Source organism: Cydia pomonella, chromosome 1 (genome assembly GCF_033807575.1).
Source record: "Cydia pomonella isolate Wapato2018A chromosome 1, ilCydPomo1, whole genome shotgun sequence".
Taxonomy (NCBI): domain Eukaryota; kingdom Metazoa; phylum Arthropoda; class Insecta; order Lepidoptera; family Tortricidae; genus Cydia; species Cydia pomonella.
The window spans coordinates 31,698,587-31,726,319 of NC_084703.1; the positions used below are offsets into that span (position 1 = coordinate 31,698,587).

A 27,733-nucleotide genomic window follows, 5' to 3' on the forward strand; every position below is an offset into this window, starting at 1 on the left:
TTTTTTGCTGTCATTGTAACCCTCAACGGAAAAGAGATGGTACAGTCAGCGTCAAATACTTCGTAGCAGTCAAAGTTGCCAAATACACCATACTAAATATATGGCGTACCGAACTATTTGGCCACTTTGACTGCTACAAAGTATTTGATGCTGACTGTACATTGGAGTCTGGGTAGTACCATTTCGTATATAACAACCAACCGCTCTTAACCATAATATCAGCGTTCTCTTGGGCGTTGTTATAACCGGATTCTACTGTATATGCATTAGGGTAAGAGGAGCTAGCTGTTTATATGCGTCTGTGCATACAAGTTGAATATTCAAATTTGTCTCCAAAATGGCTTGACAAATTTGGTTGTGATTTTCGGTCAAGGCAGCAATGAATCTTTGACAGGTTCGAAAGTTTGCACTACATTTTTTATAATTACTTTTCTTATATTAGAGATTGATATATCCTGACACCCTGACATAAATTTCATACATATAATAATTTATCAGATAAATGAAAGATTAATTCGGGAATTGAACTATTTCCACAATGGAGTTTGAGAGGCCCCCTTCTCCATTCAAAGCCATTGCTAGGTTGCCTGGGTCCCTTGGCCTAGGCCTTGTCATCTACAGATTGATTGAAGGCTTGATGGTTTTAAAACTGCGGCGATACTTTTACAGTAGGTACTGTAAAAGAGATACGGTCTAACTGAGGTGGGGAATGTAAACGCTCCAGGTAGATTTCTTATTTTATTTGATAATCTTTTTTTATTCAAAATCTAATCACAGCAATATCGACTAACTCAGATGCTTGCTATTTAAAGAATGAAATCGCACGCAGATCTTTATTCCTTCAGCAGGGCGATAGTTCTGAATTCAAATAATCGTTGCCAGCTATCTCGAGACTGAAGGTTTCCAACCTTCACATATCTCGCCTCCTCGGGTGAAAGTGAAAAACTAATCACAGCAATATCGACGAACTTCAGATGCTTGCCATTTTCAGAATGAAATCGCCTGCAGATCTTTATTCCTTCAGCAGATCGTTGCCAGTTATCTATCTCGAGACTGTAATGGATTTGCCACACTGGATGCGGTCTGCGGTCAGGTCAAATTGAAATGTATGTCATTACATAGGGTGAAGTCACCAAAAGATGACCAGTTAAGCGACTACCCCAACTTAAGATTTTTTTTTTACATACGTTGTAACTTATTTTTAACAACTTTGTTTTTAATATGAGACAGCATATAATATAGATTAGAATTAATTATTCCAAATACTCGTATTGTAATTCAGTATTTTTATAAAAAATATTATATGATGAAATAGGGCAAAATGCCCAGAAGATGAACATGGTGCCCAGATAGAACGTTTTGACCCCAAAAGATGAATCAGTTATAAAACCAAAATCAAGTACCCTAATATTGAAAGACATGATGCCAATAGATGAACTAGTATAGAGTCTAACTTTGCCCCTTTTGTTAAATTCTGACCACTAAGCAATTATAATCGGTAGCAAAAAAGTGGTCTATAAAATCTCAGTTTAAATTCTTTGTGCCTGAGAGAGAGGACTATTTGAGCCACAGGAAAAAAGGTCTCATACCTGATGGATATTTAGCCACTTACCATAGGCTCTTACTCATCCGAGCCCAATTAATATTTTTCACGTCAGCAGCTCGAACAAGGGAAATTTGCTGCTTAAAAATAGTGAGCAAAATCGCATTTTGCTCACTGAGTGAGACAAAATAACATTCAAGTGACCTTTATATTCGAATGTCATTTCAACGTGCGAGGCCTAATACAAGTTCGAAGTATTTGGATCCTATTGTCTTTGTCCCTTTCAGGTCATTAGCAAAAAGAAAGAGACAAAAAAGTACATATGTAACAAAAAGTTTCTAACCCCAGTACACTAAAAGATTTTCGTCCCATCTCTATTCTCCCTTTTTTGTCTAAAGTCTTGGAAGCTATTGTACACAAACAACTATCTGATCATATCTACTCCAACCATGTCCTCACTCTATTTCAATCAGGTTTTCGTCCAGGCCACAGCACTACCACGGCAAAGAGCATATAATCACTACGTGTGCCACGGCATTGCTTAAGATCGTTGAAGATGTGAGGTTAGCTATGGAGTCAACGCAGCTGACGGTTTTGGTCTTGACTTTTCAAACGCATTTAATGCAGTTAATCACGACCTCTTGTTGGCTGTGTTGAATCACTTGAATATTACGTCATCAACGGCTGAATGGTTCGCCTCATATCTTCAAGATCGACGGCAGATGGTTCGCGTTGACAGTTATGCATTTTCCGACTAGTGTGACCTCACGTCTGGTGTTCAGCAGGGCGGAATACTATCTCCACTTCTTTTTTCCATTTTTATTAATTTGATTGCGTCTCACATTGCATGCTCTTACCATCTTTACGCCGATGACTTGCAATTGTACGCCCATAGTAGTTTTAACGATCTGGATTTTGCTATAGCGAAAATCAACGAGGACTTGAATCGCATTTTTGCTTGGTCCCGTTGCTTCGGCATTTCCGTGAATCCGTCCAAATGCCAGGCTATTGTTCTAGGAAGGCCCGCTTACTCTCCATGGCCGACCTTGCTCACTTCCCTCCTGTTGTGTTAGAGGATACTCCTGTACCACTGGCATCGCAGGTGAGGAACCTGGGGTTGATTCTTGACAGCAGCCTGACGTGGAAACCGCAGGTGTTGGACGTATGTCGCCGGGTCACTAACACACTTAGAGCCCTATACCGGCTTAAGCACTTCCTTCCGATTGGCACTAAGGTGCTCCTTGTTCAGGCTCTTGTATTACCTATTGTAGATTATGCTGATGTATGTTACACGAATAAGTATCACACAAGTTTCTCTGAACAAACTAGATCGGCTTCTTAATAATAGCATCAGATTTATTTTCGGACTCCGTAAATATGACCACATATCTGCATATCGCCGTCGGCTTAACTGGCTCCCTGTTCGTGAATGTAGATCGTTGCGAATTTTGTGCACACTATACTCTGTTTTATTCGATCCAACAGCACCCGACTATCTCAGATCCAAATTTCATTTTATAACTGCCCGAATAGGTTACACCCTTCGCGAGTCCCGTAGTCTCAAGCTTACTGTTCCTTGTCATAGTTCTGGTTTTGTCTCTAACTCCTTTACCGTTCAGGCGATCCGGCTTTGGAATGATCTCCCACTCAACATCAGACAGGCTCAAACCAAGCTCTCGTTTAAGCGTATGTTACGCAAGCACTTTTTCGACAAGCTCTCTGGTTAATTGTCCTTCGTAGTCATAGTATTCTTTGCACTGGGTACATAAATTAATATATATGTATGTATATTTAATTATAGTATATTTATGTAAGTTTATTACCGTTAGTATATATTATTTATCGCTATTTTGCTTGTTTTAAGTTACTTATTCTGTATTTTTTTTGTTTAATGCCTGCACGTACTACTGTTTCTGTTTAGCCTGATGGTTGACTGGTAGAGAATGCCTTTAGGCATTAAGTTCGCCATTTGTACTTTATTTGTTATATTGTGCAATAAAGTTTAAATAAATAAATAAAAAAAATATGTAATTCAAATGTATATTGACGGTTTATAATAGACCCCCGAAATAAGTCAGACCACATCGTTCCAAAACACTACGAGTTTTCATTCGTAATAATTAATTAATGAAATAAAAGTTTAAAATGTAATAAAAACACCATATATTACGTATTTTATTATACAATCAAAACAATGAAGTTATACTACGCAATTGTTACGCAGTAAATAATTCTACTTAACTACTTTTAACGACCTCTACTATAGTTGACAAATAGTAGTATCCGCAATTGAGACCTTATCTTACAAAGTTTTTTTTTACATAAAAAACTTGTCGATTGAACTGTCAATTGATGTTCGTTAATTTATTATTTTCGTATTTTTTTTTAATTTCTTTAGTTTTGTTTTATTGCGGTAATTAAAGTTAATTGTTAGAATAATATACCTTCAGAAAACATGAGTGAAATAGTGATGAAGATGGATTAAATTTTTTCAGGTTGTATTTTTTGATGGCTGACTGTCATGAAAAATTTTGTGTACTACACGAGATCAAAGTTATTTACATCTCGTGCGCTTTTGAGTCCCTTACTACTTTCAAGATTCTAAATTAGATTCACTAGCTACTCTCGTGAATCTATTATAGAATCTTTCGCTTGCACGGGACTCAAAACAAGCACTCGAAGAAATATCAAACTTTGCTCTCTTGTTGTACAAATAACTATTTTCACTATATTTTAAACTTTCGAAATTAGCAACATTGCTCCATAGAAAAAAATGCCCTAGGTGGAATTTTGCTCCAAGAAGAAAATATGATCCTCAAAATAATTTAAACGATTCTCTACACTTATTAAATTTGTATTTGTAAATAATATAAAAAAAGTAATTAAGCTACAGATTAGATATAAAGATCACTATTTTTACAATTAAACTTGCTTGTTCAGTGTTGAAAATTATACCCAAAAACATGAACGAATAAATTACTTGGTTCAAGTTTTGGACACGATATTGAAGAAATGAACTATCAAAATTAATGCGAAATTCATGTATTGGAATTGAGCCCAAAAGATGAATTAGTAAATTATCACATAGTTCATCTTTTAGGGATAAGATTTTTAGTTGAACAGCCTATAAACCTGCATATCGAAAAGCCTATAAACCTTGAAATAACTGGGTTAAATAAAATAAAGCTTTGTTTAACTTTTGGTCAAAAAATCAAGGACTAGCCATCTATCAATTTAAAACAAATTATGCGTCTACCTTTTCTATTAGATTTTATACAAGCTTTTGAAAAAACAAGCCATCACCCTAAAGTTGACCGCCGTTTATCTATTAGCTTAAGCATACAATATTGGAACCGTAACTTGAACTGCATATATTTTAATAAAATAAGATACCTTCATACCGAAAACGTTACAGGAATTTGTCTACAACCTTTTCTGTGTAAAATCATGTAAGTTGATGCATAATTCAATTATAAGCTTATACTTTGAAGCGCTAATCTTATTAAGATCTCCATACAAACGGCGATTTTGGTGCGGACCGCGCATTTGACGACCGCTCTCAGCCACACGCACAGCACAATTGTCTGAGAGTTTACATGTCAGCCTCGGCAAAGTATTGCCGCGTTAGGAAAAAATACCCTCAGGTGCGTAAAATAATTCACGATTTAATTATATCGATTTTAACCCTTTGACCGCCAAAGACGTCATATGAGTTCCTTCATGCGTTACGACAAGGTTCACGATTACGCGCCGCGTACGATACGCGTGGCGTTCAAAGGGCCAAATGTTCATCTTATGGGGGCCAGTCATGTTTTGGTGCTACTACCCTACAACCTGACCGCAGACCGCATCCAGTGTGGCAAATCCCTGTTTCCAACCTTCACACTTCACAGTACATATGGTGCTAGTTTACCGCCCTAGTGCGGTAACTAGCCCTATACGTGCGTATGTCGACAATTTAAAGGGTCATATGTACCGTAAGGTAATTCGCCACTCGTAGCAAATTTCCCGAGCCCGAGGATAAATAAATTAAACACATTTTTATATTATCGTATAATGTATAGAAAATGTTAGTTTATATTAGGTACTTTCCTGGGTAAGGTACAACAAAATACAAAAATAAATAAACTGCGAAAAGTAAACGCATCGTCATAGTCAGCCCAGTGACAGATAAGCACGAATACTTATAATATTACTATTAATAGTCCACTGGGAGCTTGCTTACTATAGTATGCCCCTATTATATATATTGGCACCAGTAATGACTGGTGCTAAGCCCATCATAGGGGTGGTATAGATAAATGCTGCAAAATAAGTATATCACTAGTTTTTAAACACTGCAGGCAACATTTTACCATAAACAGGAGCCATAGAGCTGTTTAAGTTTGATTTTTGTTAGTTTAAAAACTAATGGCGTCATACAGCCCATGACTGAAGAATAAAAAACATAGTTTGAATTTGTTAACAATATTGGAACCAATTTAAGTATCTTTCCTTAAATACAATGAAGACAAAAGACATTCAACTTTTAACGCATAAATATCAAAAATACTCAAAATTAAATTCTCTTAAATGTCCCATAATTGGTGCCGTTAAGATATAGATGCTAAGTTACAAATGGATAGGAAATGTAACCTGCGGTGTCAGCATGAAGCAAAATGAAGACTGTAAGGGATAAGATGGTCGGCTCTTTATCATTTGTCACCATGCCTGTCACGTTTTAACAAGTATGTAAGCGCCAAAGTGACGGGCATAGTGGCAAGCGATAAAAATGGAACCATGCTGCCACTCACTGCTGCTGCGATACAGCATTAGATAAAATAAAAATAAAAAACCATTTAGGTTCAGCATATTTTCGATATGCTTAGTTGAATCATTTGTTTTTTTTTGTTACCAAATCATTTTACTACACCATACCCTTAATAGGTACTTATTAACATTTTCAATTATTGTGAATTTTTTAACATTTTACTTCATTCGGCATTTGTCATGGCATCATTCCTGCAATTTTCAGTAATTTTGGTTGATCTAGTGTGACAATGAGGTATCTTAAAAATAATGTCGGTAACACATATAAAAATAAGTCATATACAAATAATCTAAGCAGCAAAAAAGACTCAGGGAAACAACTGTCTCAAAAGTGAAACACATCTAGATCGATTCCGCGCCTTCGTAAGTTTCTCAATAAAATGAAAATTTCATCGAAATTAAACGAAAATAGTGTTTTTTTTTTTACTAACCCTAGTATAAATTGCTTCCTTTCCTTCTCTAGATTTCAGTCAATTTGATGTCATTACTAGTTTTGATATAAAACTGTGCTCAATATTGATTTTTACCAACAATAGAAAAGGAGGTTCTCATATTTTGTATGTTCCTTCAGGACCGATTTAAATTATTATTATTTGAAACGAACTTCGAAAATCCGCAAACTGTTCGTGAGCCGCAGTTCGCCGACACAATATTCCAGTTAATTTATTTTGCTACAATAATTAGTAGGCAAGAGCTTACAAAACAGTTAGTGATTGTAACCGAATATATGGAAAATGGGAAGTAAAACATTTTTATAAGATAGCAATGGGTAAAAAAAAAACTATATAGATAAATGACAATAATTTTAGTTTGTTCCGAGAGCAACGTTAAAGGGATTTTTTTTTAATAATATAGAATTATGTCACGAATTCATTCGGTCATTGAAGTCTAAAAAAAATCAGTTATCACGAAGATATCCCAAACCCCAACGTAAGTGTCCTGCCATCCCATGTCATAATGTATATCTTCATAATCGATACGATATCAGGGGTCAGGGTCATATCCAGTCAAAAACGAGCGTAGCTTCTGCTAAATGTTCTCTAACAACTCGATTGCATATTGTATGGTATGTAAGAGAACTGGGAGGGGTCGAACCCTATGGGACATTTGATTTCAAATAAAACCAAACGAACGCTAGCATCACTTATTCAATCAATCAATCTTAGAGTAATATTTATTATTTCAGGTTTAACGACTGATAAAATCCCCGTAATCTAAGAATACACAAAAAACGCTTGGATACATTGCAGTATTTTTTTTTATAAATAAAAACATTATCTTAAAATTTTTTTTTTTTTTAATTAGTAGGTAATTGTTGTTGCCAAACCCCAGACATTACACATGTTAATTGGTTTTTTATCGGTAACATTAGTTTCCTAATATAATTCTGTGGTATGACTTCAGATTCTTTCAGCAAAGCTGCTCTCACGTCCTCGACTTTGGATGGTGCAGGATGCTGCTTCCGAACCGTCCTTTTTGACAGTTCCACACCTGTTTGATGGGATAGAGATCCAGGGTTGGTCAGTCCATTACCTTATCCTTGTGGTAATGACAAGGGCCATTGCTCTGCGTCTGCCCTCATCATAACAAGCGTAATGGAAGGAGGAAATCAATGACTCATTTTGTCGCTATCTACCTGTAGTCATGACCTATGCCAGGTACAAAGAAATCTGGTTCCCGCCGTTGTAGGTAATGCTTGCCTACATCATTAAAGAACCTCTATCATAAGGTCCATAGTCATTTGTTTCTCTGATGCAGCACTACCTCTCCTCCTCTTCCGTCACATTTACTTAAACGCACACTACTCGTCAAATAATTAAATTCACGTGTTTTTTAGAAAATGGCAACCTTATTGTATGAAAGCTTGGTAGCAATTTAGGCCTGGTGACAGGTCTTTTTGGAGTCAGGTAGCCTTTCCAAGGTGAAAGTCAGAATGGCGGGTGTACCTAAATAAACATAATTGGAAAGCATAAGTTTTCATTTAATTTTATTTAGGTACACCCGCCGTTCTGACTCTTACTTTCCAAGGACTTCTCCTAACTGTCCACTCATTGCTATTCACTTCTTGCATATGCCGAAGCTGTAGCTGGACTGCAACTGTCACGGAGCGGTCGTCCCGCTCTTATATGCACCACTGGTGATCAGTTCGTGGCTTTTGGGTAAAGCTCCCAGTTTATTAACAACTTCCATACACTTCGTAAAATGCTAATCCTGAAAACAGATTTACTTTAGGAACACCACAGAATTATTTTAGGAAATGACAATATAATCGACGAAAGACTAGCCTGGGGGAGGTAACTCAAATTACTGGTGTTCATGAAAAAAAATCTATTGTCAAAGAAATAGTACATTACTATTAATTAGCTGCTTGTGGTGAAAAAGTACAGTCACCGATAAAAGCTTGTACCAAAAATTATATTTTTGGCAAAAACTTATTACTTAAAATAAAAATAGCTGTTATTTTTCCAAGCGTTTTTGTCTATCCCTAGAAAACGGTTTTTTTTCAGTGGTCAAACCTGAAACGAATTAAACTGTTGTTTTTTTAAACGCGTGAATTGATTCCTTTTCTTTGTGTGTAAAGTTTTAAATCTAATCTGGATTAGACCCCCAACGTAAGCTACATACTACTTAAACAAACCGACTATCTGAATTTAACAATTAAATGCAGAATCGAAGTCAAAAAGGATATTGAGAAAAGGGTAAATTTGCAAAGCAGACGAATGCGGGCGCTCGCACTGCACGCCATTTTGGAATTGTGCACGTGTATGACTGGTAAAGGTACTGTCTTAAGGAGGAATTCCTAAATACCTCATGTAATTTTAGCGTCTATTCTTGGCAAGCCAATAAACAAACACCAAAACTTTCAAGACAGTACTTTTTAACAGCTACAAACCTATTTCATTTGGTTTATTCCAACTAGTAACCACAACCAGTGGTAACTACTGCGAAAAGGTGGGATTTTTTCCCCCAGCAGTTACCACTAAAATGTTGTGAAGTTCAATACCAATAAAAACAGTATAAATAGTATTACAAAAATATAGAGTACTTTAATAAACCGGTAAAACTGTTTTTTATTTTTAATAACTTTAAAGGCAGTGTATTGAAACCTAATCGAATTATAATTATTTATTAAAGTACTCTATATTTTTATAATACTATTTATACTGTTTTTATTCGTTTTGAACTTAACAAAATTTTGGTGGTAACTTGGGATTTTTTCCAGTAAAAGTAAAGTAAAATCACTGGTAAAAAGTGGTAAAAAATTCAGAGTTGTCACTGGTAACAACTTGATGGTAACTAGTCGGAATAACCCTTTTCTTTCGATCACTACTTACATCAAAATCACCTAAATATAACATAAATACTGGACACAAATCAAAACAGGAATTGTTTTTAAGGAACTTGCCAAATAGAAAGCGAATTAACAAAAATAGCTAACAAAAAGAATACCATGCAACAATCATAAGAAAACAATAATTTGTTGGTAGTGAAATTGATTTTTGAAATTGAAATGGAAAGCCATTAACATGATCATGTTGCGGTTATGGCTCTCATAGTTCCCTAGTATAAAGGCTCACTTGTCAGTGACTGTCAATAGTCTAGCGCTAACTCCCCACGGCGCGGTGGGCGGCGGCGAAGTCATCTAACTGAACGTTATCATCGGGCCTATGCCGAGCACCGCGTTTAACTTGTCTAGAGCATACGAGAGGTTGTTGTACAGCTTCTGGTCGCACCCGTATTTCTCGATGGTGCTGAAGCGGAATGTCCGGAAGTTCTTCTCTACGTCTATGTACGTCACGGCTTGCATCAGCGGGCACAGTATTATCTTTGAGTGGTCTTGGAAGTTTATCTAAAAAATACAAATATTTTATAGAAAATACTCCGTTGCTTTTAAACGAGTATGATAGGAGTTGAGTATGTGCGAATTTAGCGAAGCACATTAAGCATCTGATTTGTGTCTTTGTGAACAAAGTTGGTCAAATGCGATTCGGACACATAGGAAAGGTACTTTAACGACTCAACTCCAACCGTCATAGCTACGTCCGTACTGTACAAGTCTTAAGTGACGTTACCTGCAGAGTGCCATTAGTGAGGTACATGATGACGGCCAGCGTGGAGCGGAACCACTGGTGCAGATGCGGCAGTCGCGACAGCCCGTCGCTCTCGCGCACCACCGCCGACGCGCCTGAACATGCACAACAATATGTTACGTTATTTGTTTTACAAGGGGGCAAACTTGTTTAACCGCTCGTGCTAATATTGATACCCGAGCAAGCGAAAGTTTCTAAAATTGAATTTAAGGCACGAGGGTTACACAAACTTTGCGTCCGAGTGAAACATAAGTAACCCAATTTTTTTCACCACACCAACGCGAGAAAATACTAACTGTGCAATACCAAAAAAATCAAATCAAATGATGTGCAACGAGGGGGGTAAGTGAAATTTTGGATACGAGGGTGGTGATTCCCGACAACCGGAGGCTGGAGGGAATTAAAGACCCGAGTTTGCAATATTCTTATCCCCGGAGTTACACACAATGTTTTCCAGTTCCAATGTTGAAGAAAAAAATAAATTTTAAGTTAAATAATTCTTATTACATGGCGGTGACATATCAAACATTCGTCCGACATTTTGTAATTTCTTGGCAGGTGAGGCATCGAAGGCACAGACCTATTAGGCATTCAGCCAAGGTTGAAAATTATGTAAAAAAGGAGTTATAGCTTTTTTTTTCACAATCCATAACTCCCGCGGGAACAAAATAGGCCTTTGTCCTTCAGCACACCTGCATGAAATAAGATCTTTTTCGAGCAAGTGTGATGTTAAATAAAAAAATCATTCAAAATCATCATTTAAAAGTCACATGTGGATGAAATTCAACTTCCTCATTAGTTTATTAACAATCGAGGGGGCGCATCTTAGAATTAGAAAGGAGGTAAGCGAGCTTAACGTGCCTTTTTATTAAAAAACACTTATGAAATAGTACATTACGATACAAGTGCCAAAAATAGGAAATTCGAAACGAGTGGCGATAAATTAAACACGACCGAAGATAGTGTTTTAAATAGACACGAGTTGCGAATTACCTATTCGCACATGTATCGTACAACGTTTTACAGTACATATGGCCCTTTAACACATTCACTGCCAGGAACCCACCAGGTGGGCGCTCGTAAACTTTACTTGGATGCCGGACAACCCGCTGCGGGAGTTCACTTTATACACAGCTATAGACGACTACCGTCTACGCCAAAGAATCCACCTGGTGAGCGCATATCTTCATAGGCATATCGCAGGGTTGACACAGGCAGAGATTTATTTACTTATTACCTATAATATTATTTATAGACAATATAGACATGGATTAAAGTATTTAGTAATTACTTTTTAATATCTTAAATTACAAATTGGAGACTAACCTATGTATATGCACGACCCGATAATCCGCGTCAAGTTATAATTAATTTTGGCCGCGGATTAAATGATTTAATTCATTATTACTTACATTAATAATTCTTTTGTAAATGCATCACGTTGTGAAGGGCGTGAGTAGATCCATACTAACAAAATAAAAGTACTAGGATGTTTGACTATGAAACTTAGCACAGCCCTGGCGCACGCAGGGGCACCCGCCTGGTGGGCGCTCGGCGTACAGTACTGGTTTAATCATAATGTGAGTTTGCCAACCCGCACAGCGGGCGCTTATATATATTGCCCGGTTCCTGGGGTAGCATGCCGTTTTTCGTCTGGCAGTGAATGTGTTAAATGTTTGATACAGTAAAGTAATATGCAAATTTTTCGCACTAGTGCGGTAAAGTAGAACCATAAGTACTGTAATAGTACATTACGATACAAGTGCGAAAAATAGGAAATTCGAAACGAGTGGCTATAAATTAAAACACGACCGAAGGGAGGGAGGGACCAAATCGACACGAATTGCGAATTACCTATTCGCACATGTATCGTACAACGTTTTACAGTACATATGGCCCTTTAAATGTTCGACACAGTAACGTAATATGCTAATTTTCGCATTAGTGCGGTAAAGTAGCACCATATGCACTGTAAAATAAGTTACGGCATGCAATTATAGAATTTACAGTACACATGGTGCAACTTTACCGCACTAGTGCGATAATTAGCACATTACGTATCTATGTCGAAAACTTAAAGGGTCATATGTACTGTAATTCGTCGTACGATACATGTCCGAATGTACAATTCGCAACCCGTAACGATCTCAAACACTCTCATATACGATTATTGACATTATTTTGCTTTCATAGTACATTACGATACAAGTGCGAAAAATAGGTAATTTGAACATTTATCGTACAACGTTTACAGTACATATGATATGGCCCTTTAAGTTTTCGACATAGTTATATAATTTGCTAATTATCGCACTAATGTGGTAAAGTAGCACCATATGTACTGTATTGTAACGAATTGTTAAAAAGCGTTTTTTAATAATGTTCAATAGAAAGACACGTCAAATTGTTTACATTTTTTTCTAATGCCAAAAAACCTAACTATTGTTCATTGTAATTGTCTAATATCCAACGTCATTTTAAAATTACAGACAATTAAAATTGGCACATGTGACATTTTTTCGTTATGTCAGGGCGCTATATATCCATAAACTTACAATTTAAAAGTTACAAGATTGTAGATTTAACAAGTCTGTGTATCAGAAAAGAATAAGCGACAAATTTGTATTATTTATTTTTAACAAGTATGTAAATTGTAGGAATAAATGTGCATTTGACATAAGCATCATGTTTTGTGTTACGGTTGTTAAAGTGTGAATTGTTTGTACATTACTAACTTGTAGATGTGATATGTAACAATATTGTCGACATTTGTAAAGTTTTTTGTGATAGGGCCCAGGTCTGGTTGCACTCAACAGCCTAAAATCGTAATAAATAAATAATAAATATTATAGAACATTATTACACAAATTGACTAAGTCCCACAGTAAGCTCAATAAGGCTTGTGTTGAGGGTACTTAGGCAACGATATATATAATATATAAATATTTATAAATACTTAAATACATAGAAAACACCCATGACTCAGGAACAAATATCCATGCTCATCACACGAATAAATGCCCTTACCAGGATTTGAACCCGGGACCATCGGCTTCGTAGGCAGGGTCACTATCCACTAGGCCAAACTGGTCGTCAAATACCTGATAAATACAGGTATATCTCAGGTATTTATCAGGATAAATACCTGAGATATTATTGTATGAGACATCTCGCGGTTCTCTGCTGTTAGTCTGTTAATTATAGTTTGTGTAACCGGTTCTTATTGGAGAACTTATATAAAGTACGAGGGTGGATTGAAAATTCGCGGCCTGAATATTAAAAACAAAACAGAGGTTTTTTAATTTATTTTTATTTTTCTACATAGTCCCCGTCGAGTTGAATGCACTTGTTCCATCTGGATTCCAGAGCCATTACACCACTTTTGAAGAAGCTTTCCTCGAGACCTTCAAAATAGGCATCCACCTCAGCTTGGACCTCGGCGTTGCTTGAAAATTTTCGTACCACCCATATGTTTTTTTTTAAATTGGGGAACAGATGAAAGTCCGATGGTGCTAAATCGGGTGAATAGGGTGGGTGGGGCAATAATTCAAACCCACATTTGGCAATCTCCGCCATCGATTTTAGTGACGTGTGACGTGTGAACACGTGCATTGTCCTGGTGGAAGATAACTTTCTTTGTCAACATTCCAAATCTTTTTATCTTCAGAGCCTCGCGTAATCTGCGTAATAACTCGCAATAATAGTCAGAATTTATAGTTTTACTTCTCTGGATATAGTCAACCATTATTATTCCCTTTGCATCCCAGAAAACAGATGCCATGACTTTATTGGCCGACAAAATTGCTTTGGCTTTTTTGGGAGGCGGAGATCCAGGACGAACCCACTGCTTCGATTGCTGTTTGGTCTCTGGTGTATAGTGGTGGACCCACGTCTCGTCCATAGTTACAAATCTGTCCAAAAAGTCTTGAGTATCGGCTTCATACAGGTCTAGACATTCACGTGAATTAGTACGGCGAGCGAGTTTTTGTTCCACTGAAAGAAGCCTCGGGACCAATCTCGCCGACACCTTGGAAAAACCTAATTCGTTGACTATAATATTTTGAGTTCTTTCATAAACGATGCCTACGATGTCAGCTATTTCCCGCACCTTTAATCGCCGGTCTTTCATTATCATTTCGCATATAATTGCCACATTGTCCGTGTTAGTCACCGTTGTTGGCCTCCCGGGACGAGGGTCATCTGCGATACTATCTCGTCCACGCTTGAATTCAGCTGCCCATTTTTTCACCATCGTATATGATGGACAGGATTGCCCTAATGTACTTTGCATATCATCATAAATTTGCTTTGGTGTCAATCCTTTTATGCAGGTGTTTAATCACAACATGCTGCTCTAATTTCTCCATTTTCACGATATCTACCGACACGTAACTTTAAATATGCCGTAAAATTGCTTTTAAATATAGACGACAATTGAAATTTTGCGGGAAGACAGTTGAATAATGACAGTTCAAAATGGCGGCAGAAAAAAGAAAAGTTTTTTTTTTAAATTGGCCAGGCCGCGAATTTTTCAATCAACCCTCGTAAGTTTAAACATTACGCACCTGCTTTCATGAGGTAATCACTCATGTATCTCCTGAAGTAGCTCAGAAGCTTCATTTTCTTAGAGAGTTCAGGCGGGTAATCATCCATTGTTACATAAATTTCTTGGCCTTCGCGAGTGATGAAGTGTACATTCCTGCCAAATCAAATAGTCAATATCAATCGGATACCTTCATTACATTACAAGTAACTTAACATATATGCAAACTAGTATGTATTTAGTACTCCGGCAATTACGTATCTGGTATAAAATATTTTTTGTCTTTCCATGCACAATTCCACATCTAAATGGTGAGCTTGAAAACATCGTATTTCCTAAGACTTATTTATATGTGTCCCGTTAAAACAATGGCATTCCAATAAATATATATACGGTGCGGTGGTTAATCAATAATTTCAGACGTCATACTAGAGATTAGCCTATTTCATTGCAACATAAAAAAAAATTAAATATCTCAAAAGCCAAGCGGAATTTAGCGTAAATTATACGAGGTTTTTAACTTTATCGTGGGTACCTTGCAATGTTTAAAAATAGGGCGGAAATAAGAGTACGAATTATCTCATACATGAGTTTTTCCTTCAACCCCTGAGCTGATAAACAAAAGGCGCGGTGGCTACCGAATACCGAATCAAGCCTGTTTAAAAGGCGATTTTAGCGTCCTACACATATGGCTCAAATTTATGTAACAGCTTTTTTTATCTCTGAATATTCTTGCCTGTCCGAATGCTGTTACCTGAATTTGAAACATATAAGTAAATAAATCGTGCTATAGGAGTGTTTTACACGTCCTACACGAGACGTCGTCTATCCGCAGCATAGATATAAGAAGTAAGATTCACAGCCAGGGACAGCCTACACAAATAGGCAGGTTTGGTGTGTTAGGCAACGTTACGCAGATTGAAAATGTAAGTTGGTGAATAGCAACGACAGTATGCGTTGCATGTTACAAGGCACGAGGATTGAGTGACTTACACTCCGTTGGCGAGCATGACGATCTTGCTGGTGTCGTTGAACATGACGCCGACGGACTCGTCGCACAGCTGGTAGCCGAAGCCGTACTTGTCGCTGTAGTCCACCCACTTGCTGATCCACACGAGCGGCTGCGCGGCCGGGTCGCTCAGCTCGTCCGTCAGCACTGGCCACCGGTCACTAGGCTGTAACCACATCACAATCATTACACTACATAGGTCTACACTGTCGCATTTGTTCATATTATTTTGATAAGACACTACCAATGCAGGCTTCTATATTAAGTTGTCTAAGCCAAAACGAGTCTTGCCGTGACTCGTGCGGCTTCATATATGTCAAGTACGTTTACATTTGCTTCCAAGTTATGTTTCTACCTGTAGGGCTAAGATGGTCGGCTCTTTGTCATTTGTCACCATACCTGTCACGTTCTAACAAGTATGTAAGTGTGAAAGTGACGGGCATAGTGACAGGTGATAAAAATGGAACCATGATGACACCGCTGGCTGTATCTCTCGTCTGCCATCCATATCACAATCTAAGATTTGAGGTGTAAAGGGCCTAACAATGATGTAACTGAGGTTAGGTAATACCTAACTAACCTGTTTTATCCTGTCAAAACATATTTTGTTTAAGATAATATCGCACTAATGGGTGGAGATCAAAATTACCCACACCTACAGTCTTAATATCTTTGAATACATACCGCAGTAGACATCAATTTGTCGAGCTGATCTCGTAGAGCAAACAGGTGCTTTCGGTTTGACTGAGGCACCGAGATCTTTTCACCGCAGTGTCCATCGTCTATAAAAAGTAAAAAAAAAACAAAAGGTTATTTATATAGATACACAATGACAGTAACATTATAGTGATAAAATGAGACATGAGACTCCTTAGAGTAAGTTCCAACTGAAAACTGGTTGACAGGCGTCTACACAGGACGAACCGCCTCGAGAAATTGCCGCGCGAAGCAGTCGCTTCTTCGCAGACCGATCTGATTCTCGCGGCTATTTCCTTACGAAGCGAGTCGTTCACGGCGGTTTACCAATATAATTGATTTCATGTAGCGGACGGCGCTGAAGCGCGAGTTTCTCGAGCTGGTCTGTGCGCGGCGCGGTGGTGAGGCAGGAGAGCGGCAGCGCGGCGGGCATGATGCCCGACGTGAAGAACTGGTGCTGCAGCAGCTTGTCCACAGACGGGCGCTTCAGCGGGTCCTCCTGCAGCTGCATCACGATCATCTCCACGGCAGGCTTGCGCAACGACGACGGGATTCTGCAACCGCCAAATACATGCAGTATTCTATCGACAACTGACCCTACGTTCGGCGATTCGAGTCAGAGTTTAACTTTTATTTTTTAAACTAATGCACATGACATAATATAACATTTAACATTTTTACTACTAATTATTACTAAAAATATAGGTAAGTTCAAGGCACTGGAGGTCTCATATGATAACGTTAATGAAGCCTATAGTAGCACAGGCTATGTTACGTACTAACGCAAATGTCGTACCATTAACCATGAACGCACATGTTCAGTTCAAGCCTAAAGGAAACGTTCATAGTTTGGCTTAAAATATCTTAAGAGCCTTCTGTACGGGCTACATTCCCGCAATATATGTCTTGCACATGGTTGCTTGAGTTTAACAGCCTTAGATTTGCCATCCACACTTAGCACCTAAAATATAGCCTATGTAATGCACTTTTGACTAACTACTGTTTTTGGAATGCAAAGTTTTATTGTAATGTTATTCATATTTTATCTACAACTATAAATTGGTCCGCTATAAATCATTGCCTACAGTAGAGCATATCTAATAATTTAAAATGTACTTCCTTTTTCATAGATTGTTCGGAACAAAACTCGCCAAGCTAGGTTGACAATGAAGACATAGTGACATCAGGCACAAAAACATCTCCAGTGAAATCGTGTCTCCAGACATTTAGATTTATAGTTATTTCGCATTACAAGATGTAAAACTATGAACAGGTAAACATGTATAATGTAAAAATGAGCGGTTGAAGACAGCTGATGAAACAAATGTTTTGAGCGAACGACACGAACACACAAGGTCGTGAGTGGCCACCACCGTGTAGGGTACCACCTGAGGCGATGGTTGAGCGTATTGTCCTCGACCAGCGCCCGCGCCAGGCGCGCGTGCGCGGCGCGCCAGCTGCCCGCGCCGCACGCGACCACGGCACGGTATATTCTCTGGCTATTATGAACAACACAATGACACTGTGTTTATAATTCATTCGTAAATTATATACAAGAACTGTATTACTGATAAATTACTGCATCATCTTCTTCATAACTCAAGAGCTGTGCTCATGGAGAAATCCGCACATTAATTACTGATTAGGCGGGTTCTCTCAGAGCGAGCATACGCGCGAGGCAATTTCCTCACGCACAAACCGGCCAGTGTAGACGTGCCTCGGCCGAGGCGGCGTGACGCTCTGTGTGAACCCGCCTATTGATACTTTTTATTTTAAACTCATTCTCTCAACTTTATTATTGAAGTACCGTCAAATAGGGGGAATAGGGACAAACCGGGAATGAGATTTACTTAGATTTAAAAAGCGATTATAATATTTTAGTAATAGCCACACTGGAAAGGCATTAATAGTCTTGATATATTGTCAAATTAACATTTTACAAATGAGTCTGACAACGAATGATTGATATGTGCTCTAAAACAAAGTAAAGGTTTACTTCCTTGTGACACTTCTGATAGTGAAGAATTCGTTTGGAATTTAATTGTCAAACCTATGAATCACATGATAAGTAAACTAGGTTTTATTTCTTAGGTAATTTTGAAAAATTACGTGGTGTATAGGGACGACTGAGGAATGGAGCGGGACGCCTCTGGTAGTTAATAGGGACGCTAAAGAGTGAAAAGGGACTTGTCAGAAACTGTTTTTAAATTTAGTTATTCTTTTTTTAGTCGTTTTAATAGATAAATAGGCCCATGGTAGGCCTTAACATACAAGTCTTAACACAAAAGAGGCGAAATTCCTGAATTGGTATAATTATATTAAATAGGTACTTATATTATTCCGACTATCTTACTACATTTCTTTTTTTTTGTACTACAGATACGAACCTACTTAGAGTCTGTAGATATCTACCGAATATACATTCATAGTATATCTAGCTTTTATATATTTTTTACACTAAATAGATTACCTCGACTCACGATTAGTACAATCTACGTAGATGTAGTGTAGGGACGCCCGGCCGGAAACACTTGTCGCTGTCGATCACTTGTCGCGTTCATTCAGCCCTAAACAACATTCTACGTATGCATGGGATCCGAGATCCACCGAATGAAAAAATAGAAGATTGAATTGGGATTACGTCGAAAACGATTGAAGAGCTAGGTGTAAAACTCATGCAGAGCGACATAAATCGAGTACTTGCTGAAAAACCAAGGCCTATATAGCAAAAACACCCTGTATTGCTGTCTACAACAACATTGCAAAAGGAAATCGACATCCCCAAGTACAAGAACAAAATGAAGGCATACGTACGTCTGCATAGAAGTTTGTATGCACGTGTGATACCTTTTTTCTGCAGCTGGGTAATTGCACGAGACTGTAACGTCAGTTACCAATTCTTTCGTGTGTTCTTATTCTTACATTAATTAAGAAAATTTAAGTGTATGTATGTTTGGCGTAGCCCTACAGGTAGATATCTGGATACTTAAATTTGCTTAATTAATGTAGGAACACACGAAAGAATTTGTAACTAACGTTACAGTCTCGTGGAATTACCCAGCTGACCGTACATAACCCACGACTTCTCCAAAAAAATTTTACAAGAAAAAAATGAACAATCAGCAAAATGAAAGGACAAACGGAAGAGAACAGAAACCGCCTCTGATCAACGACGAATGTGGAAACAACACTACAATAATAAAAAGGTTTGATCTACAGAAGGCAGTACCAGAAAATTCAGCAGAAAGTTCATGATCATCTGTACTAAGTCCAGCAGTGCTAAAAATTAATGATGGGAACAATGAGGATGGCAAAGGCCCGCGAATAAATGTATTTCAAATCATGCGGGAACGAGCATACTCCCTATCTAAAAAACACTTGGCAACATTAATGTATCAGCAAAGACAACGGAAAACAACAAAAACCAACCAACTACTACAACAAAAGTATTTCATAATATATGTACATACATAACAACAACATTGAAAAACAACAAACTATAACAACATTCAAGCCAACATCAAACAAGAACAAAACACTTGAAAACCTCTCCCAAGCCGGTTAGTCACCGTGGGGCAAAATGACCACAACCCTCCATTTCTCAAAAATATCAGATCACTATCTACACCAGAAAAAATATTAGAATTATTAAAACATGCTCTCTAAAATATCAAGTATGAGATCACTGGACTAGCTGAGGTACGAAGCCTAGGAAACACAATACAAGAAGACGAAGATCATGTTCTCTGGTGGAACAGAAAGACAAGGTCAACTGGGTGTAGGATTTCTCTTAAAAAAAACATTACTAGGTTCACAGGTTTATCAGACCGAGTAGCAATCTTAACCTAACATATGATACTGAAGACATATCAATAATCCAGGTTCAAGCCCCAACAGCTGAAGCTACTGACACCAAGATAGTTTTTTTTTTATATAACAGTTGAAGTAGCCCAAAGTTTAGCAAATAAAACTCAGATCATTCTCGGAGATTTAGACGCAAAACATTACCAAAAACGCCCAAGAGCGAAGAAGATAAAAAAAAACTTATTAAAACTATATGAACACATAAGTCACTTTCCTCCAAAAAGCCACTGAAGGATGCCACGGGACAGCTGCTGTGCACTACAGAGGAACAACTGAAACGATGGACCGAACACTTCTCCAACCTGTTGACTCAATGCAAAACCCGATTGACAACTGATTCAGATAGCTCCGGACAACTCCTAAATCTGCCAGACTCCGCCAACATACACAGAAGTAGTCACCACCATTAAACAGCTGAAGACAGGAAAAGCACCAGGGATAGATAACATCAACATGGAGCTTTTAAAAGCAGATCCAGCGTGTTTGGGAGACGGAGCGTATTCCTGCGAGTGGAAACAAGGTTTGCTCGTAAAGGTAACGAAGAAGGGCGACTTGTCAGTCTGCGGTAACTGGAGGGGCATAACGCTCTTATCCACAGCAGCTAAAGTACTGGCAAAAATACTTCTCAACCACATATCCCCAGAGATTGCAAGGACACTTCGGGAGGAACAGGCCGGGTTTCGTTCTGGACGTTCATGCACTGACCATACGAACAACTTGCGCTTACTCATCGAGTCGTCAGGGGAGTGGCAGGCCGAACTTTTCCTGGCATTCGTCGACTTTGAAAAAGCCTACGACTCCGTGAAGTGGAGCGCACTGTGGTCCAGTCGGAAGCGTAAAGGAATACCCAGCAAGTATATAGGTATCATTCAGTCCCTATATAATGACAGTACATGCAGAGTAGTGCACAACCAAGTCAAGTCAACCAAGTCCTAGGGGAACCAATTCCAATGACTGCAGGAGTTAAACAACTCCTGTTGCCACTACTCTTCATCATCCTGCTTGACGATATCATGCTGACAGCAAAGGAAACACCTAGGGGCATCACATGGAAGAAAGGCTCACACCTGGAGGACCTTGACTACGCAGACGACATAGTGTTGGTTTCGCTTTCACTGCCTGACCTCCAAACGAAGCTAGATTCGTTAAAAGAGGAAGCTCAAGAGAAGGGCCTACGAATCAACGCTAAGACCGTCAAAATGCGAGTTCAGACGTGCGGAAAATGACCCATTAGACTCAATGGTACACCGCTGACATCTGTCGCAAAGTTTAGGTATCTCGGCAGCACCGTGACCAACAGTGGTGGCTCTGATGCCGACGTCGACGCGAGGATCAAGAAAGCGAAAGGTGCTTATGCCCAGCTAAAACCGGCCTGGGATTCGCACGTGCTCACCCAGCGGATCAAGATTTCCCTCTTCGATAAGGCGGGTCCACACAGACCGAGCATACGCGCGAGGCAATTACCTCACGCACAAAGCGGCCATTGTAGACGTACCTCGGCAGAGGCGGAGCGCTCAGTCGAGGAAAACGCGCGCGCCGTATTGGCCAAGGCACGTTTACACTGGCCGCTTTGTGCGTGACGTAAGTGCCTCGCGCGTATGCTCGCTCTGTGTGGATCCGCCTATTCCATAGTGAAGTCGGTTTTGCTCTTCCTCCCGAGACTTGGAAGGAGACAAAGGACCTGATGGGCAAGCTACAAGTGTGCCTAAGATCCATTCTGCGCATATTCTGGCCGAACACTATCAGCAACAAGGATCTACGAAATTGATGCCACCAAGTCCCGGTCAAACATGAAATTGCTCACCGGAAGTGGAGGGCACACCCTCCGAATACCAGAGGACAACAAGGCTAGGATCGCTTTCACGTGGAGACCGCATTGGAGCAGGCCAAAGGGTCGGCCAGTGCACACGTGGCAGTGCACCGACGCTGCTGAACTGCGGGCAGCCGGACTGAGTTCGAGGGACGCCGAGCGCGAGGCACAGGACAGGAACGGATGGCGACGTCTCACGAAGGCCCTATATACCTACCAATGGGGTACCATAGGACAACAACACATGAACACCTATCACAAATCATAAACGACCCTGCTACAAACATACCACATTATTATGACAAACTAGAAAAAAGTATTTTTGATACAACAAAAATGGAATCTACAAAAACCCGATATATTCTTATTTTGTCAATAGGAATATATGGGGATGATTTTATTTATCAATAGTAATTTAGTTTTGTAATATTTGTTATTACAGCGCCCTATAATTCGTCTTTTAGCATTACGAAGAAGATAAGCGATTTTGAGGTGTCTTTTTATTATTATTAAACACTTTTGAAAAATAAGTCTAGGCTAATATGTAAGAATTTAAAAAAATTTAGGATTATTTTGCTTTCATAAGTAATAGGAACTATTTTTTTAAAGCGTTTTTCAATAAAAACGTGTCAATATTGTTTACCTTTTTTTATTGCTAAAAGAACGAAAATTGTTGAAGCCAGTACTATAGGGGACGGATCAAGGCAGTTTTTTATTTGGTTGGTTGACCAATAAATATTTAACTCCTGAAAAAAATGCACTGTAGACACATCACGTGTTATACGGGTGTTTTCTTGATACTTATCACAATAGATTTATTTCTAGAGTTCTCGAGGCATTGAGTTTTTTTCTGTCTCTATGAAGGAAAAATTCCTCGAGATTTCTTGCCTCGTGAATTTCCGAGCAGAAACCCTAAACACGCCGGAGACGAAGACCCTAACCGACTCTCGGGAGCACTCAGGTCCGTGGGGTCGTTACTCCCCAACAGGTCGCCGCAAGCTGCGGCTTATTATTATTATTAAGCTAATCATTTTAGAGTACCTAAGTACAATAAGCTCTAGGTACCTAGGTACTCAGCTTATGTATTTTTTACAACCCTCATCCATAACTTGTCCCTATTGGTACCTTACTCGTCCCTATTCACCACAAATCGAGATAGCCTATTTTTTAAAGAGATATTGAGACAAAAATATTAAGAAATGTTTTATCACGATTCGATTTACACCTTAACAATTGTGACGCTCAAGGAAATATTCCTTTAGAATCTCACTCAAAAGTTCAAAATCGTTCCTATTCACCCCTTGTGTCAGTACCTAGTTTATACTGTACCTGTATTCACATTCTTTTATTCTCTTGTAGGTATCCTTCAAAGAGGAGGTCTCGAAGGGGGGTTTCCCGACGAGCAATGTGTACATGATACAACCCAAGCTCCAAATGTCCACTTCCAGAGAGTGACCTTTCCTAGTCAGTATCTCTGGTGCAATGTAGTTAGGCGTTCCACAAACAGTCTGCTTTCTCTCTCCTGAAAAGTTTATGTGCTCTGTACATTACTTGGATCTTAAATGAACTTGTGTATACTATAATTTCGTTCATATTAAATAATTGCTGTGATGTAAAAATTATGACTGTTCGTTTTTCAGCATTAGAAAGAAGACAAGTATAATGTTAAATAGAATTGAAAATATTAAAAATTAACCATTACAAATTGATAGGTTACAGTTACAGTATATGGTTCAATTTGTAATGGTTAATTTTCAACATTTTCAATTATAATTAACTTTTGGCCAACACTGAGCAAACCACTTTTGCAAAATAAGTTAAGGCAAATAGGTCCCATTGTTTACATTATAAACCATATAGGTCCCATTATTTACATTTTTTCTCTTTCATAAGTGATATAAACAATTATTTTTTAGTCTTTTTCAATAATTTTCAATAAAAAGACAGGCAAGATTGTTTACTTACCTTTTTTTCTAATGCTAAAAAAACTGACTATACTAAAATATTGTTTTTCAGTACTGAACTTCTGACGCAGCTATGTTGCAAAGAATAACGAAATGCCAATTGAACTTAACTGATCACTTAGGTACATAAAGGTGCAATTTAAGATTATGTCTAACTAAACACTAAACTTTGGTATATGGAAGGAATTAATAAATTTTGTAAGGTAATAAATGACTTACCATCAAATTCAATTCTAGCGGCGAGTCCAAAGTCGCCGATCTTGACGTGTAAGTCGTCATCGAGGAACAGGTTCCCCAGCTTGAGGTCGCGGTGGATGATGCGGTGGCTGTGCAGGTATCGTACACCCTCAAGTATCTGGTGCATGAAGAACCGAGTCTCTGGTTCCGTGATCGCTTTTCGGCGCTTGTGGAGCTCCATCATGGACTGCCAACCAACATTACATTATAAAACATTATCTGCATAACCAACCGTAGGCTTGGCTCAAGCTTATTTAACCATATAGCTGTAATTAATTAGATTAGCTTAATAAAGATTTATCAAGCAATATCCAGGGTAAAGTAAACTTAAGGCACATAAGCAGTCTCTTAGGGGCTAGGAATGACAGAAAGGCATTTGTGCCTCTGTTTTTTTTCTGGACATGAAACATTAAACAAATGAATCCGATTCCTGCACTAAAATCACTATACAGTGATCAGCAATTTGGTTGCAACTAGGGATAAAAGACAATGTTTAAAACTTATTAATAATTCTAGTAGGGAATTGTATTTCAACACTACTTCAAGTAGCGTTTTTATGAACAATTAAATCAATATTGTGGGTTTACTGAGCTATGTATGCATATAATCCAATCAAACATTTCTACTAGGTCTTGCAGCGTGGCAACAGAATCGCCACTCACTGATCATATCACTGGCATCAGCTTTTTGTTACTCGCATTGCAAAATAGCGTAAACATTTATCGCTCAGCTTTTACATAGTATATGTGCTTTCAAGCAACATACAAACACAACTCAACGGCAAGGCTCATAATGAATTAAGTTTATATTAAATCCCCCTACAAAAAAGTGACCACTGCTGCTGTGGGTGTGTGTCGTACGTGTCTGTCTGTGGCACCATACCTCTTAAAAATGTGAAGAACCTGAAAATAGGTTTCTGAGCAGTCTTCTTCTTTCTCGCGTTGTCTGACCTTCCAACACAGAGGGTAAAACTAGGCCTTTATGGGGATTAGTCCGGTTTCCTCACGATGTTTTCCTTCACCAAAAAGCGACTGGTAAATATCAAATGATACTTCGTACATAAGTTCCGAAAAACTCACTGGTACGAACTGAGGTTTGATCCCGCGACCTCCGGATTGCAAGTTGCATGCTCTTACCACTAGGCCACCAGTGCTTCAATAAAATGTTCTATTGAGCTATCTGTATGCAATCAATCAAGTAGCTATTTAGTGTTGTCACTCAAACTTGTAACCGACAAGACTGAATGGTTGCATATTACTATCTTTCCTAACCAGGATCAGCACCAGGCAATATTTGTCCCACTGCTGGGAATAGGGCTTCCCATACATTTTGTTTATATGCAGTATGCAGTCATAATTATGATCATATAGATGTAAGCATAAATTAATAAACACTCCATTATTGCCAGCATGCTGGTCAGCATAACAGCAATATCTATACCCGCTTGACTAAACATGTTCTTGAATAGAGAACCTAGATTAGTAGGACATCTTTTAGCTGTTAAATGTTTAGCACTATCAGTTTAGCTGCAGACTTCTTAGGCCTATGTCCAGCCGAAAACCAAAATAGGCTGACCTTAACACATTCACTGCCTGGAACCCACCTGGTGGGTGCTCGTGAACTTTGTTCAGATGCCAGACAACCCGCTGGGCAGGTTGTTTTGTATGCAGCTATAGACCACCGGTTTCTGGGGTGGTGCACCGTTTTTTGTCTGGCAGTGAATGTGTTAAGTTCGCTATTGGGAATATTGTTTAAAAATCAAATAGTTCAAGAATATTTCGACTCACCCGCCGTTTACACAGCTCTAGCACTATGTAAATATTAGAAATATCTTCAAAGAAGCTGTGGAAGCCTACAATATGCTTGTGCGTCAGCGAGCGGTGGATAGATATCTCCTGAGCCATCTTTTCTTTGTGGCTCGATTTTGTCATCATTGACTTGGGCACTATCTTGCCTGCAAACACTTCTTTTGTACCAGTATGCTGGATCTCGTAACATTTTGCAAAACCTCCCTAAAAAAGGACAATGTTAAAGTTTCAATTAAGATACTTTCAATTTGTATGGTGCACTAATTAAAATGCTTAATATGTGTATTAAAATAATACTGGATATACAGGCCAGAACAAAATTGGGACTAAAATTCTTGAGATTTTGAAACTTATTCAATTTAACTATAACAAACAAGAAAATAATAAGTTATGAACAAAACAAAAGACTACTAAGTAAACTAAGTTAGCCAATTACTGTATGCACTCATTGAGTACTTTAATTTGCATTATTACTTAGCTTCATTACTACCATGTAACAGATAAATACACATATGTAACTGATGCAGACATTCCATTATTAGTGTTTAACCCTCTTTGTTTTCAACTTGCAACTATTCTGTTGATAGTTTTCAATCTACATTACATTCCATTTACATACCGCATGTAATAAAAAAAAAATTTGTTGAAAATTATAACTTTAATGGTTGTCAATAGATTTAAATATCAAATCCACCATATATGGCTTCGTATGCGGTAAAGGGGGTTAGTCAGCAAATTTTAAATACATGGTGCATTACCCGTTTAGAGTTTAACGACCTATTGGTAGGTTTAAGAGACCTACAACGCCTATATAGCGTAATGAATTTGTCGTAAAGAGATAAAATATTAACTAAAGGGGTATGCATTAGCAAGATACTTTCAAGCTGTACAGAAATATATCAGTACTTACTTTTCCAAAGAACCGTAATCTTTGATAGCTGCAGTTTCTGGTTTTGTCGATAATAATATCGGGAATGGTTTTCTTATCATCTGCTGCATTAGACGACATTTTAAATTGTGTAAAAATTATACACTAATAACGAATAAAGAAAGAAATACTCTAAATTACACACAAAGAATCCGTTTAAAAGTGACCGACTGTTGAGCAGATAATGACTGTTGCAATAAAAATTTAAATTGGAACGGCTTTGTGGTTGCTCTAATCATAGACACACATTTTCTACCAAATGATACCAGGGTATATAAACTTTTAAATAAAGATTTGTTAATATATAAAAGCAAAATCGTAAACTAATATTAATAACAAAAGTATTTTGTGTAGTATCTTATTGCAATTATATTTTTTTGTAACCTTCATACACGCAGCTAAGAATATTTTAAAATCTACTATTCTACCAG

The 27,733-nt window shown here is 38.2% G+C and overlaps 1 protein-coding gene across 2 annotated transcripts; it reads right to left on the reverse strand.

The window, feature by feature from the left end:
• Positions 1 to 5,581: 5,581 nt before the first annotated feature.
• LOC133519471 (serine/threonine-protein kinase polo) lies at positions 5,582 to 27,605 on the reverse strand. Of its 2 annotated transcripts, none has more exons than XM_061853478.1 (10): positions 27,285 to 27,605; positions 26,354 to 26,578; positions 24,549 to 24,753; positions 23,695 to 23,887; positions 17,019 to 17,245; positions 16,680 to 16,777; positions 15,980 to 16,161; positions 15,009 to 15,142; positions 10,426 to 10,538; positions 5,582 to 10,202 (listed from the first exon to the last, which is right to left on the reverse strand). In XM_061853478.1, the coding sequence occupies exons 1-10, from the start codon at positions 27,381 to 27,383 to the stop codon at positions 9,996 to 9,998; spliced, it is 1,683 nt and encodes a 560-aa protein (XP_061709462.1). In that variant the 5' UTR covers positions 27,384 to 27,605; the 3' UTR covers positions 5,582 to 9,995. The 2 variants fall into 2 exon arrangements, with proteins under 2 accessions (XP_061709462.1, XP_061709468.1); XM_061853484.1 differs by lacking the exon at positions 27,285 to 27,605 and adding an exon at positions 26,865 to 27,040.
• Positions 27,606 to 27,733: the final 128 nt, after the last annotated feature.

Excerpts from the sequence above, each read along its gene's own strand:
- LOC133519471 (XM_061853478.1), bottom strand. The coding sequence starts at position 27,383 with ATGTCGTCTAATGCAGCAGATGATAAGAAAACCATTCCCGATATTATT. Across the intron at positions 23,888-24,548 it reads CGCTAGAATTGAATTTGATG|GAGAGAGAAAGCAGACTGTT; the intron begins GTAAGTCATTTA and ends TAAACTTTTCAG. Across the intron at positions 16,162-16,679 it reads ACAAATTGATGTCTACTGCG|CCTAGTGACCGGTGGCCAGT; the intron begins GTATGTATTCAA and ends ATGTGGTTACAG.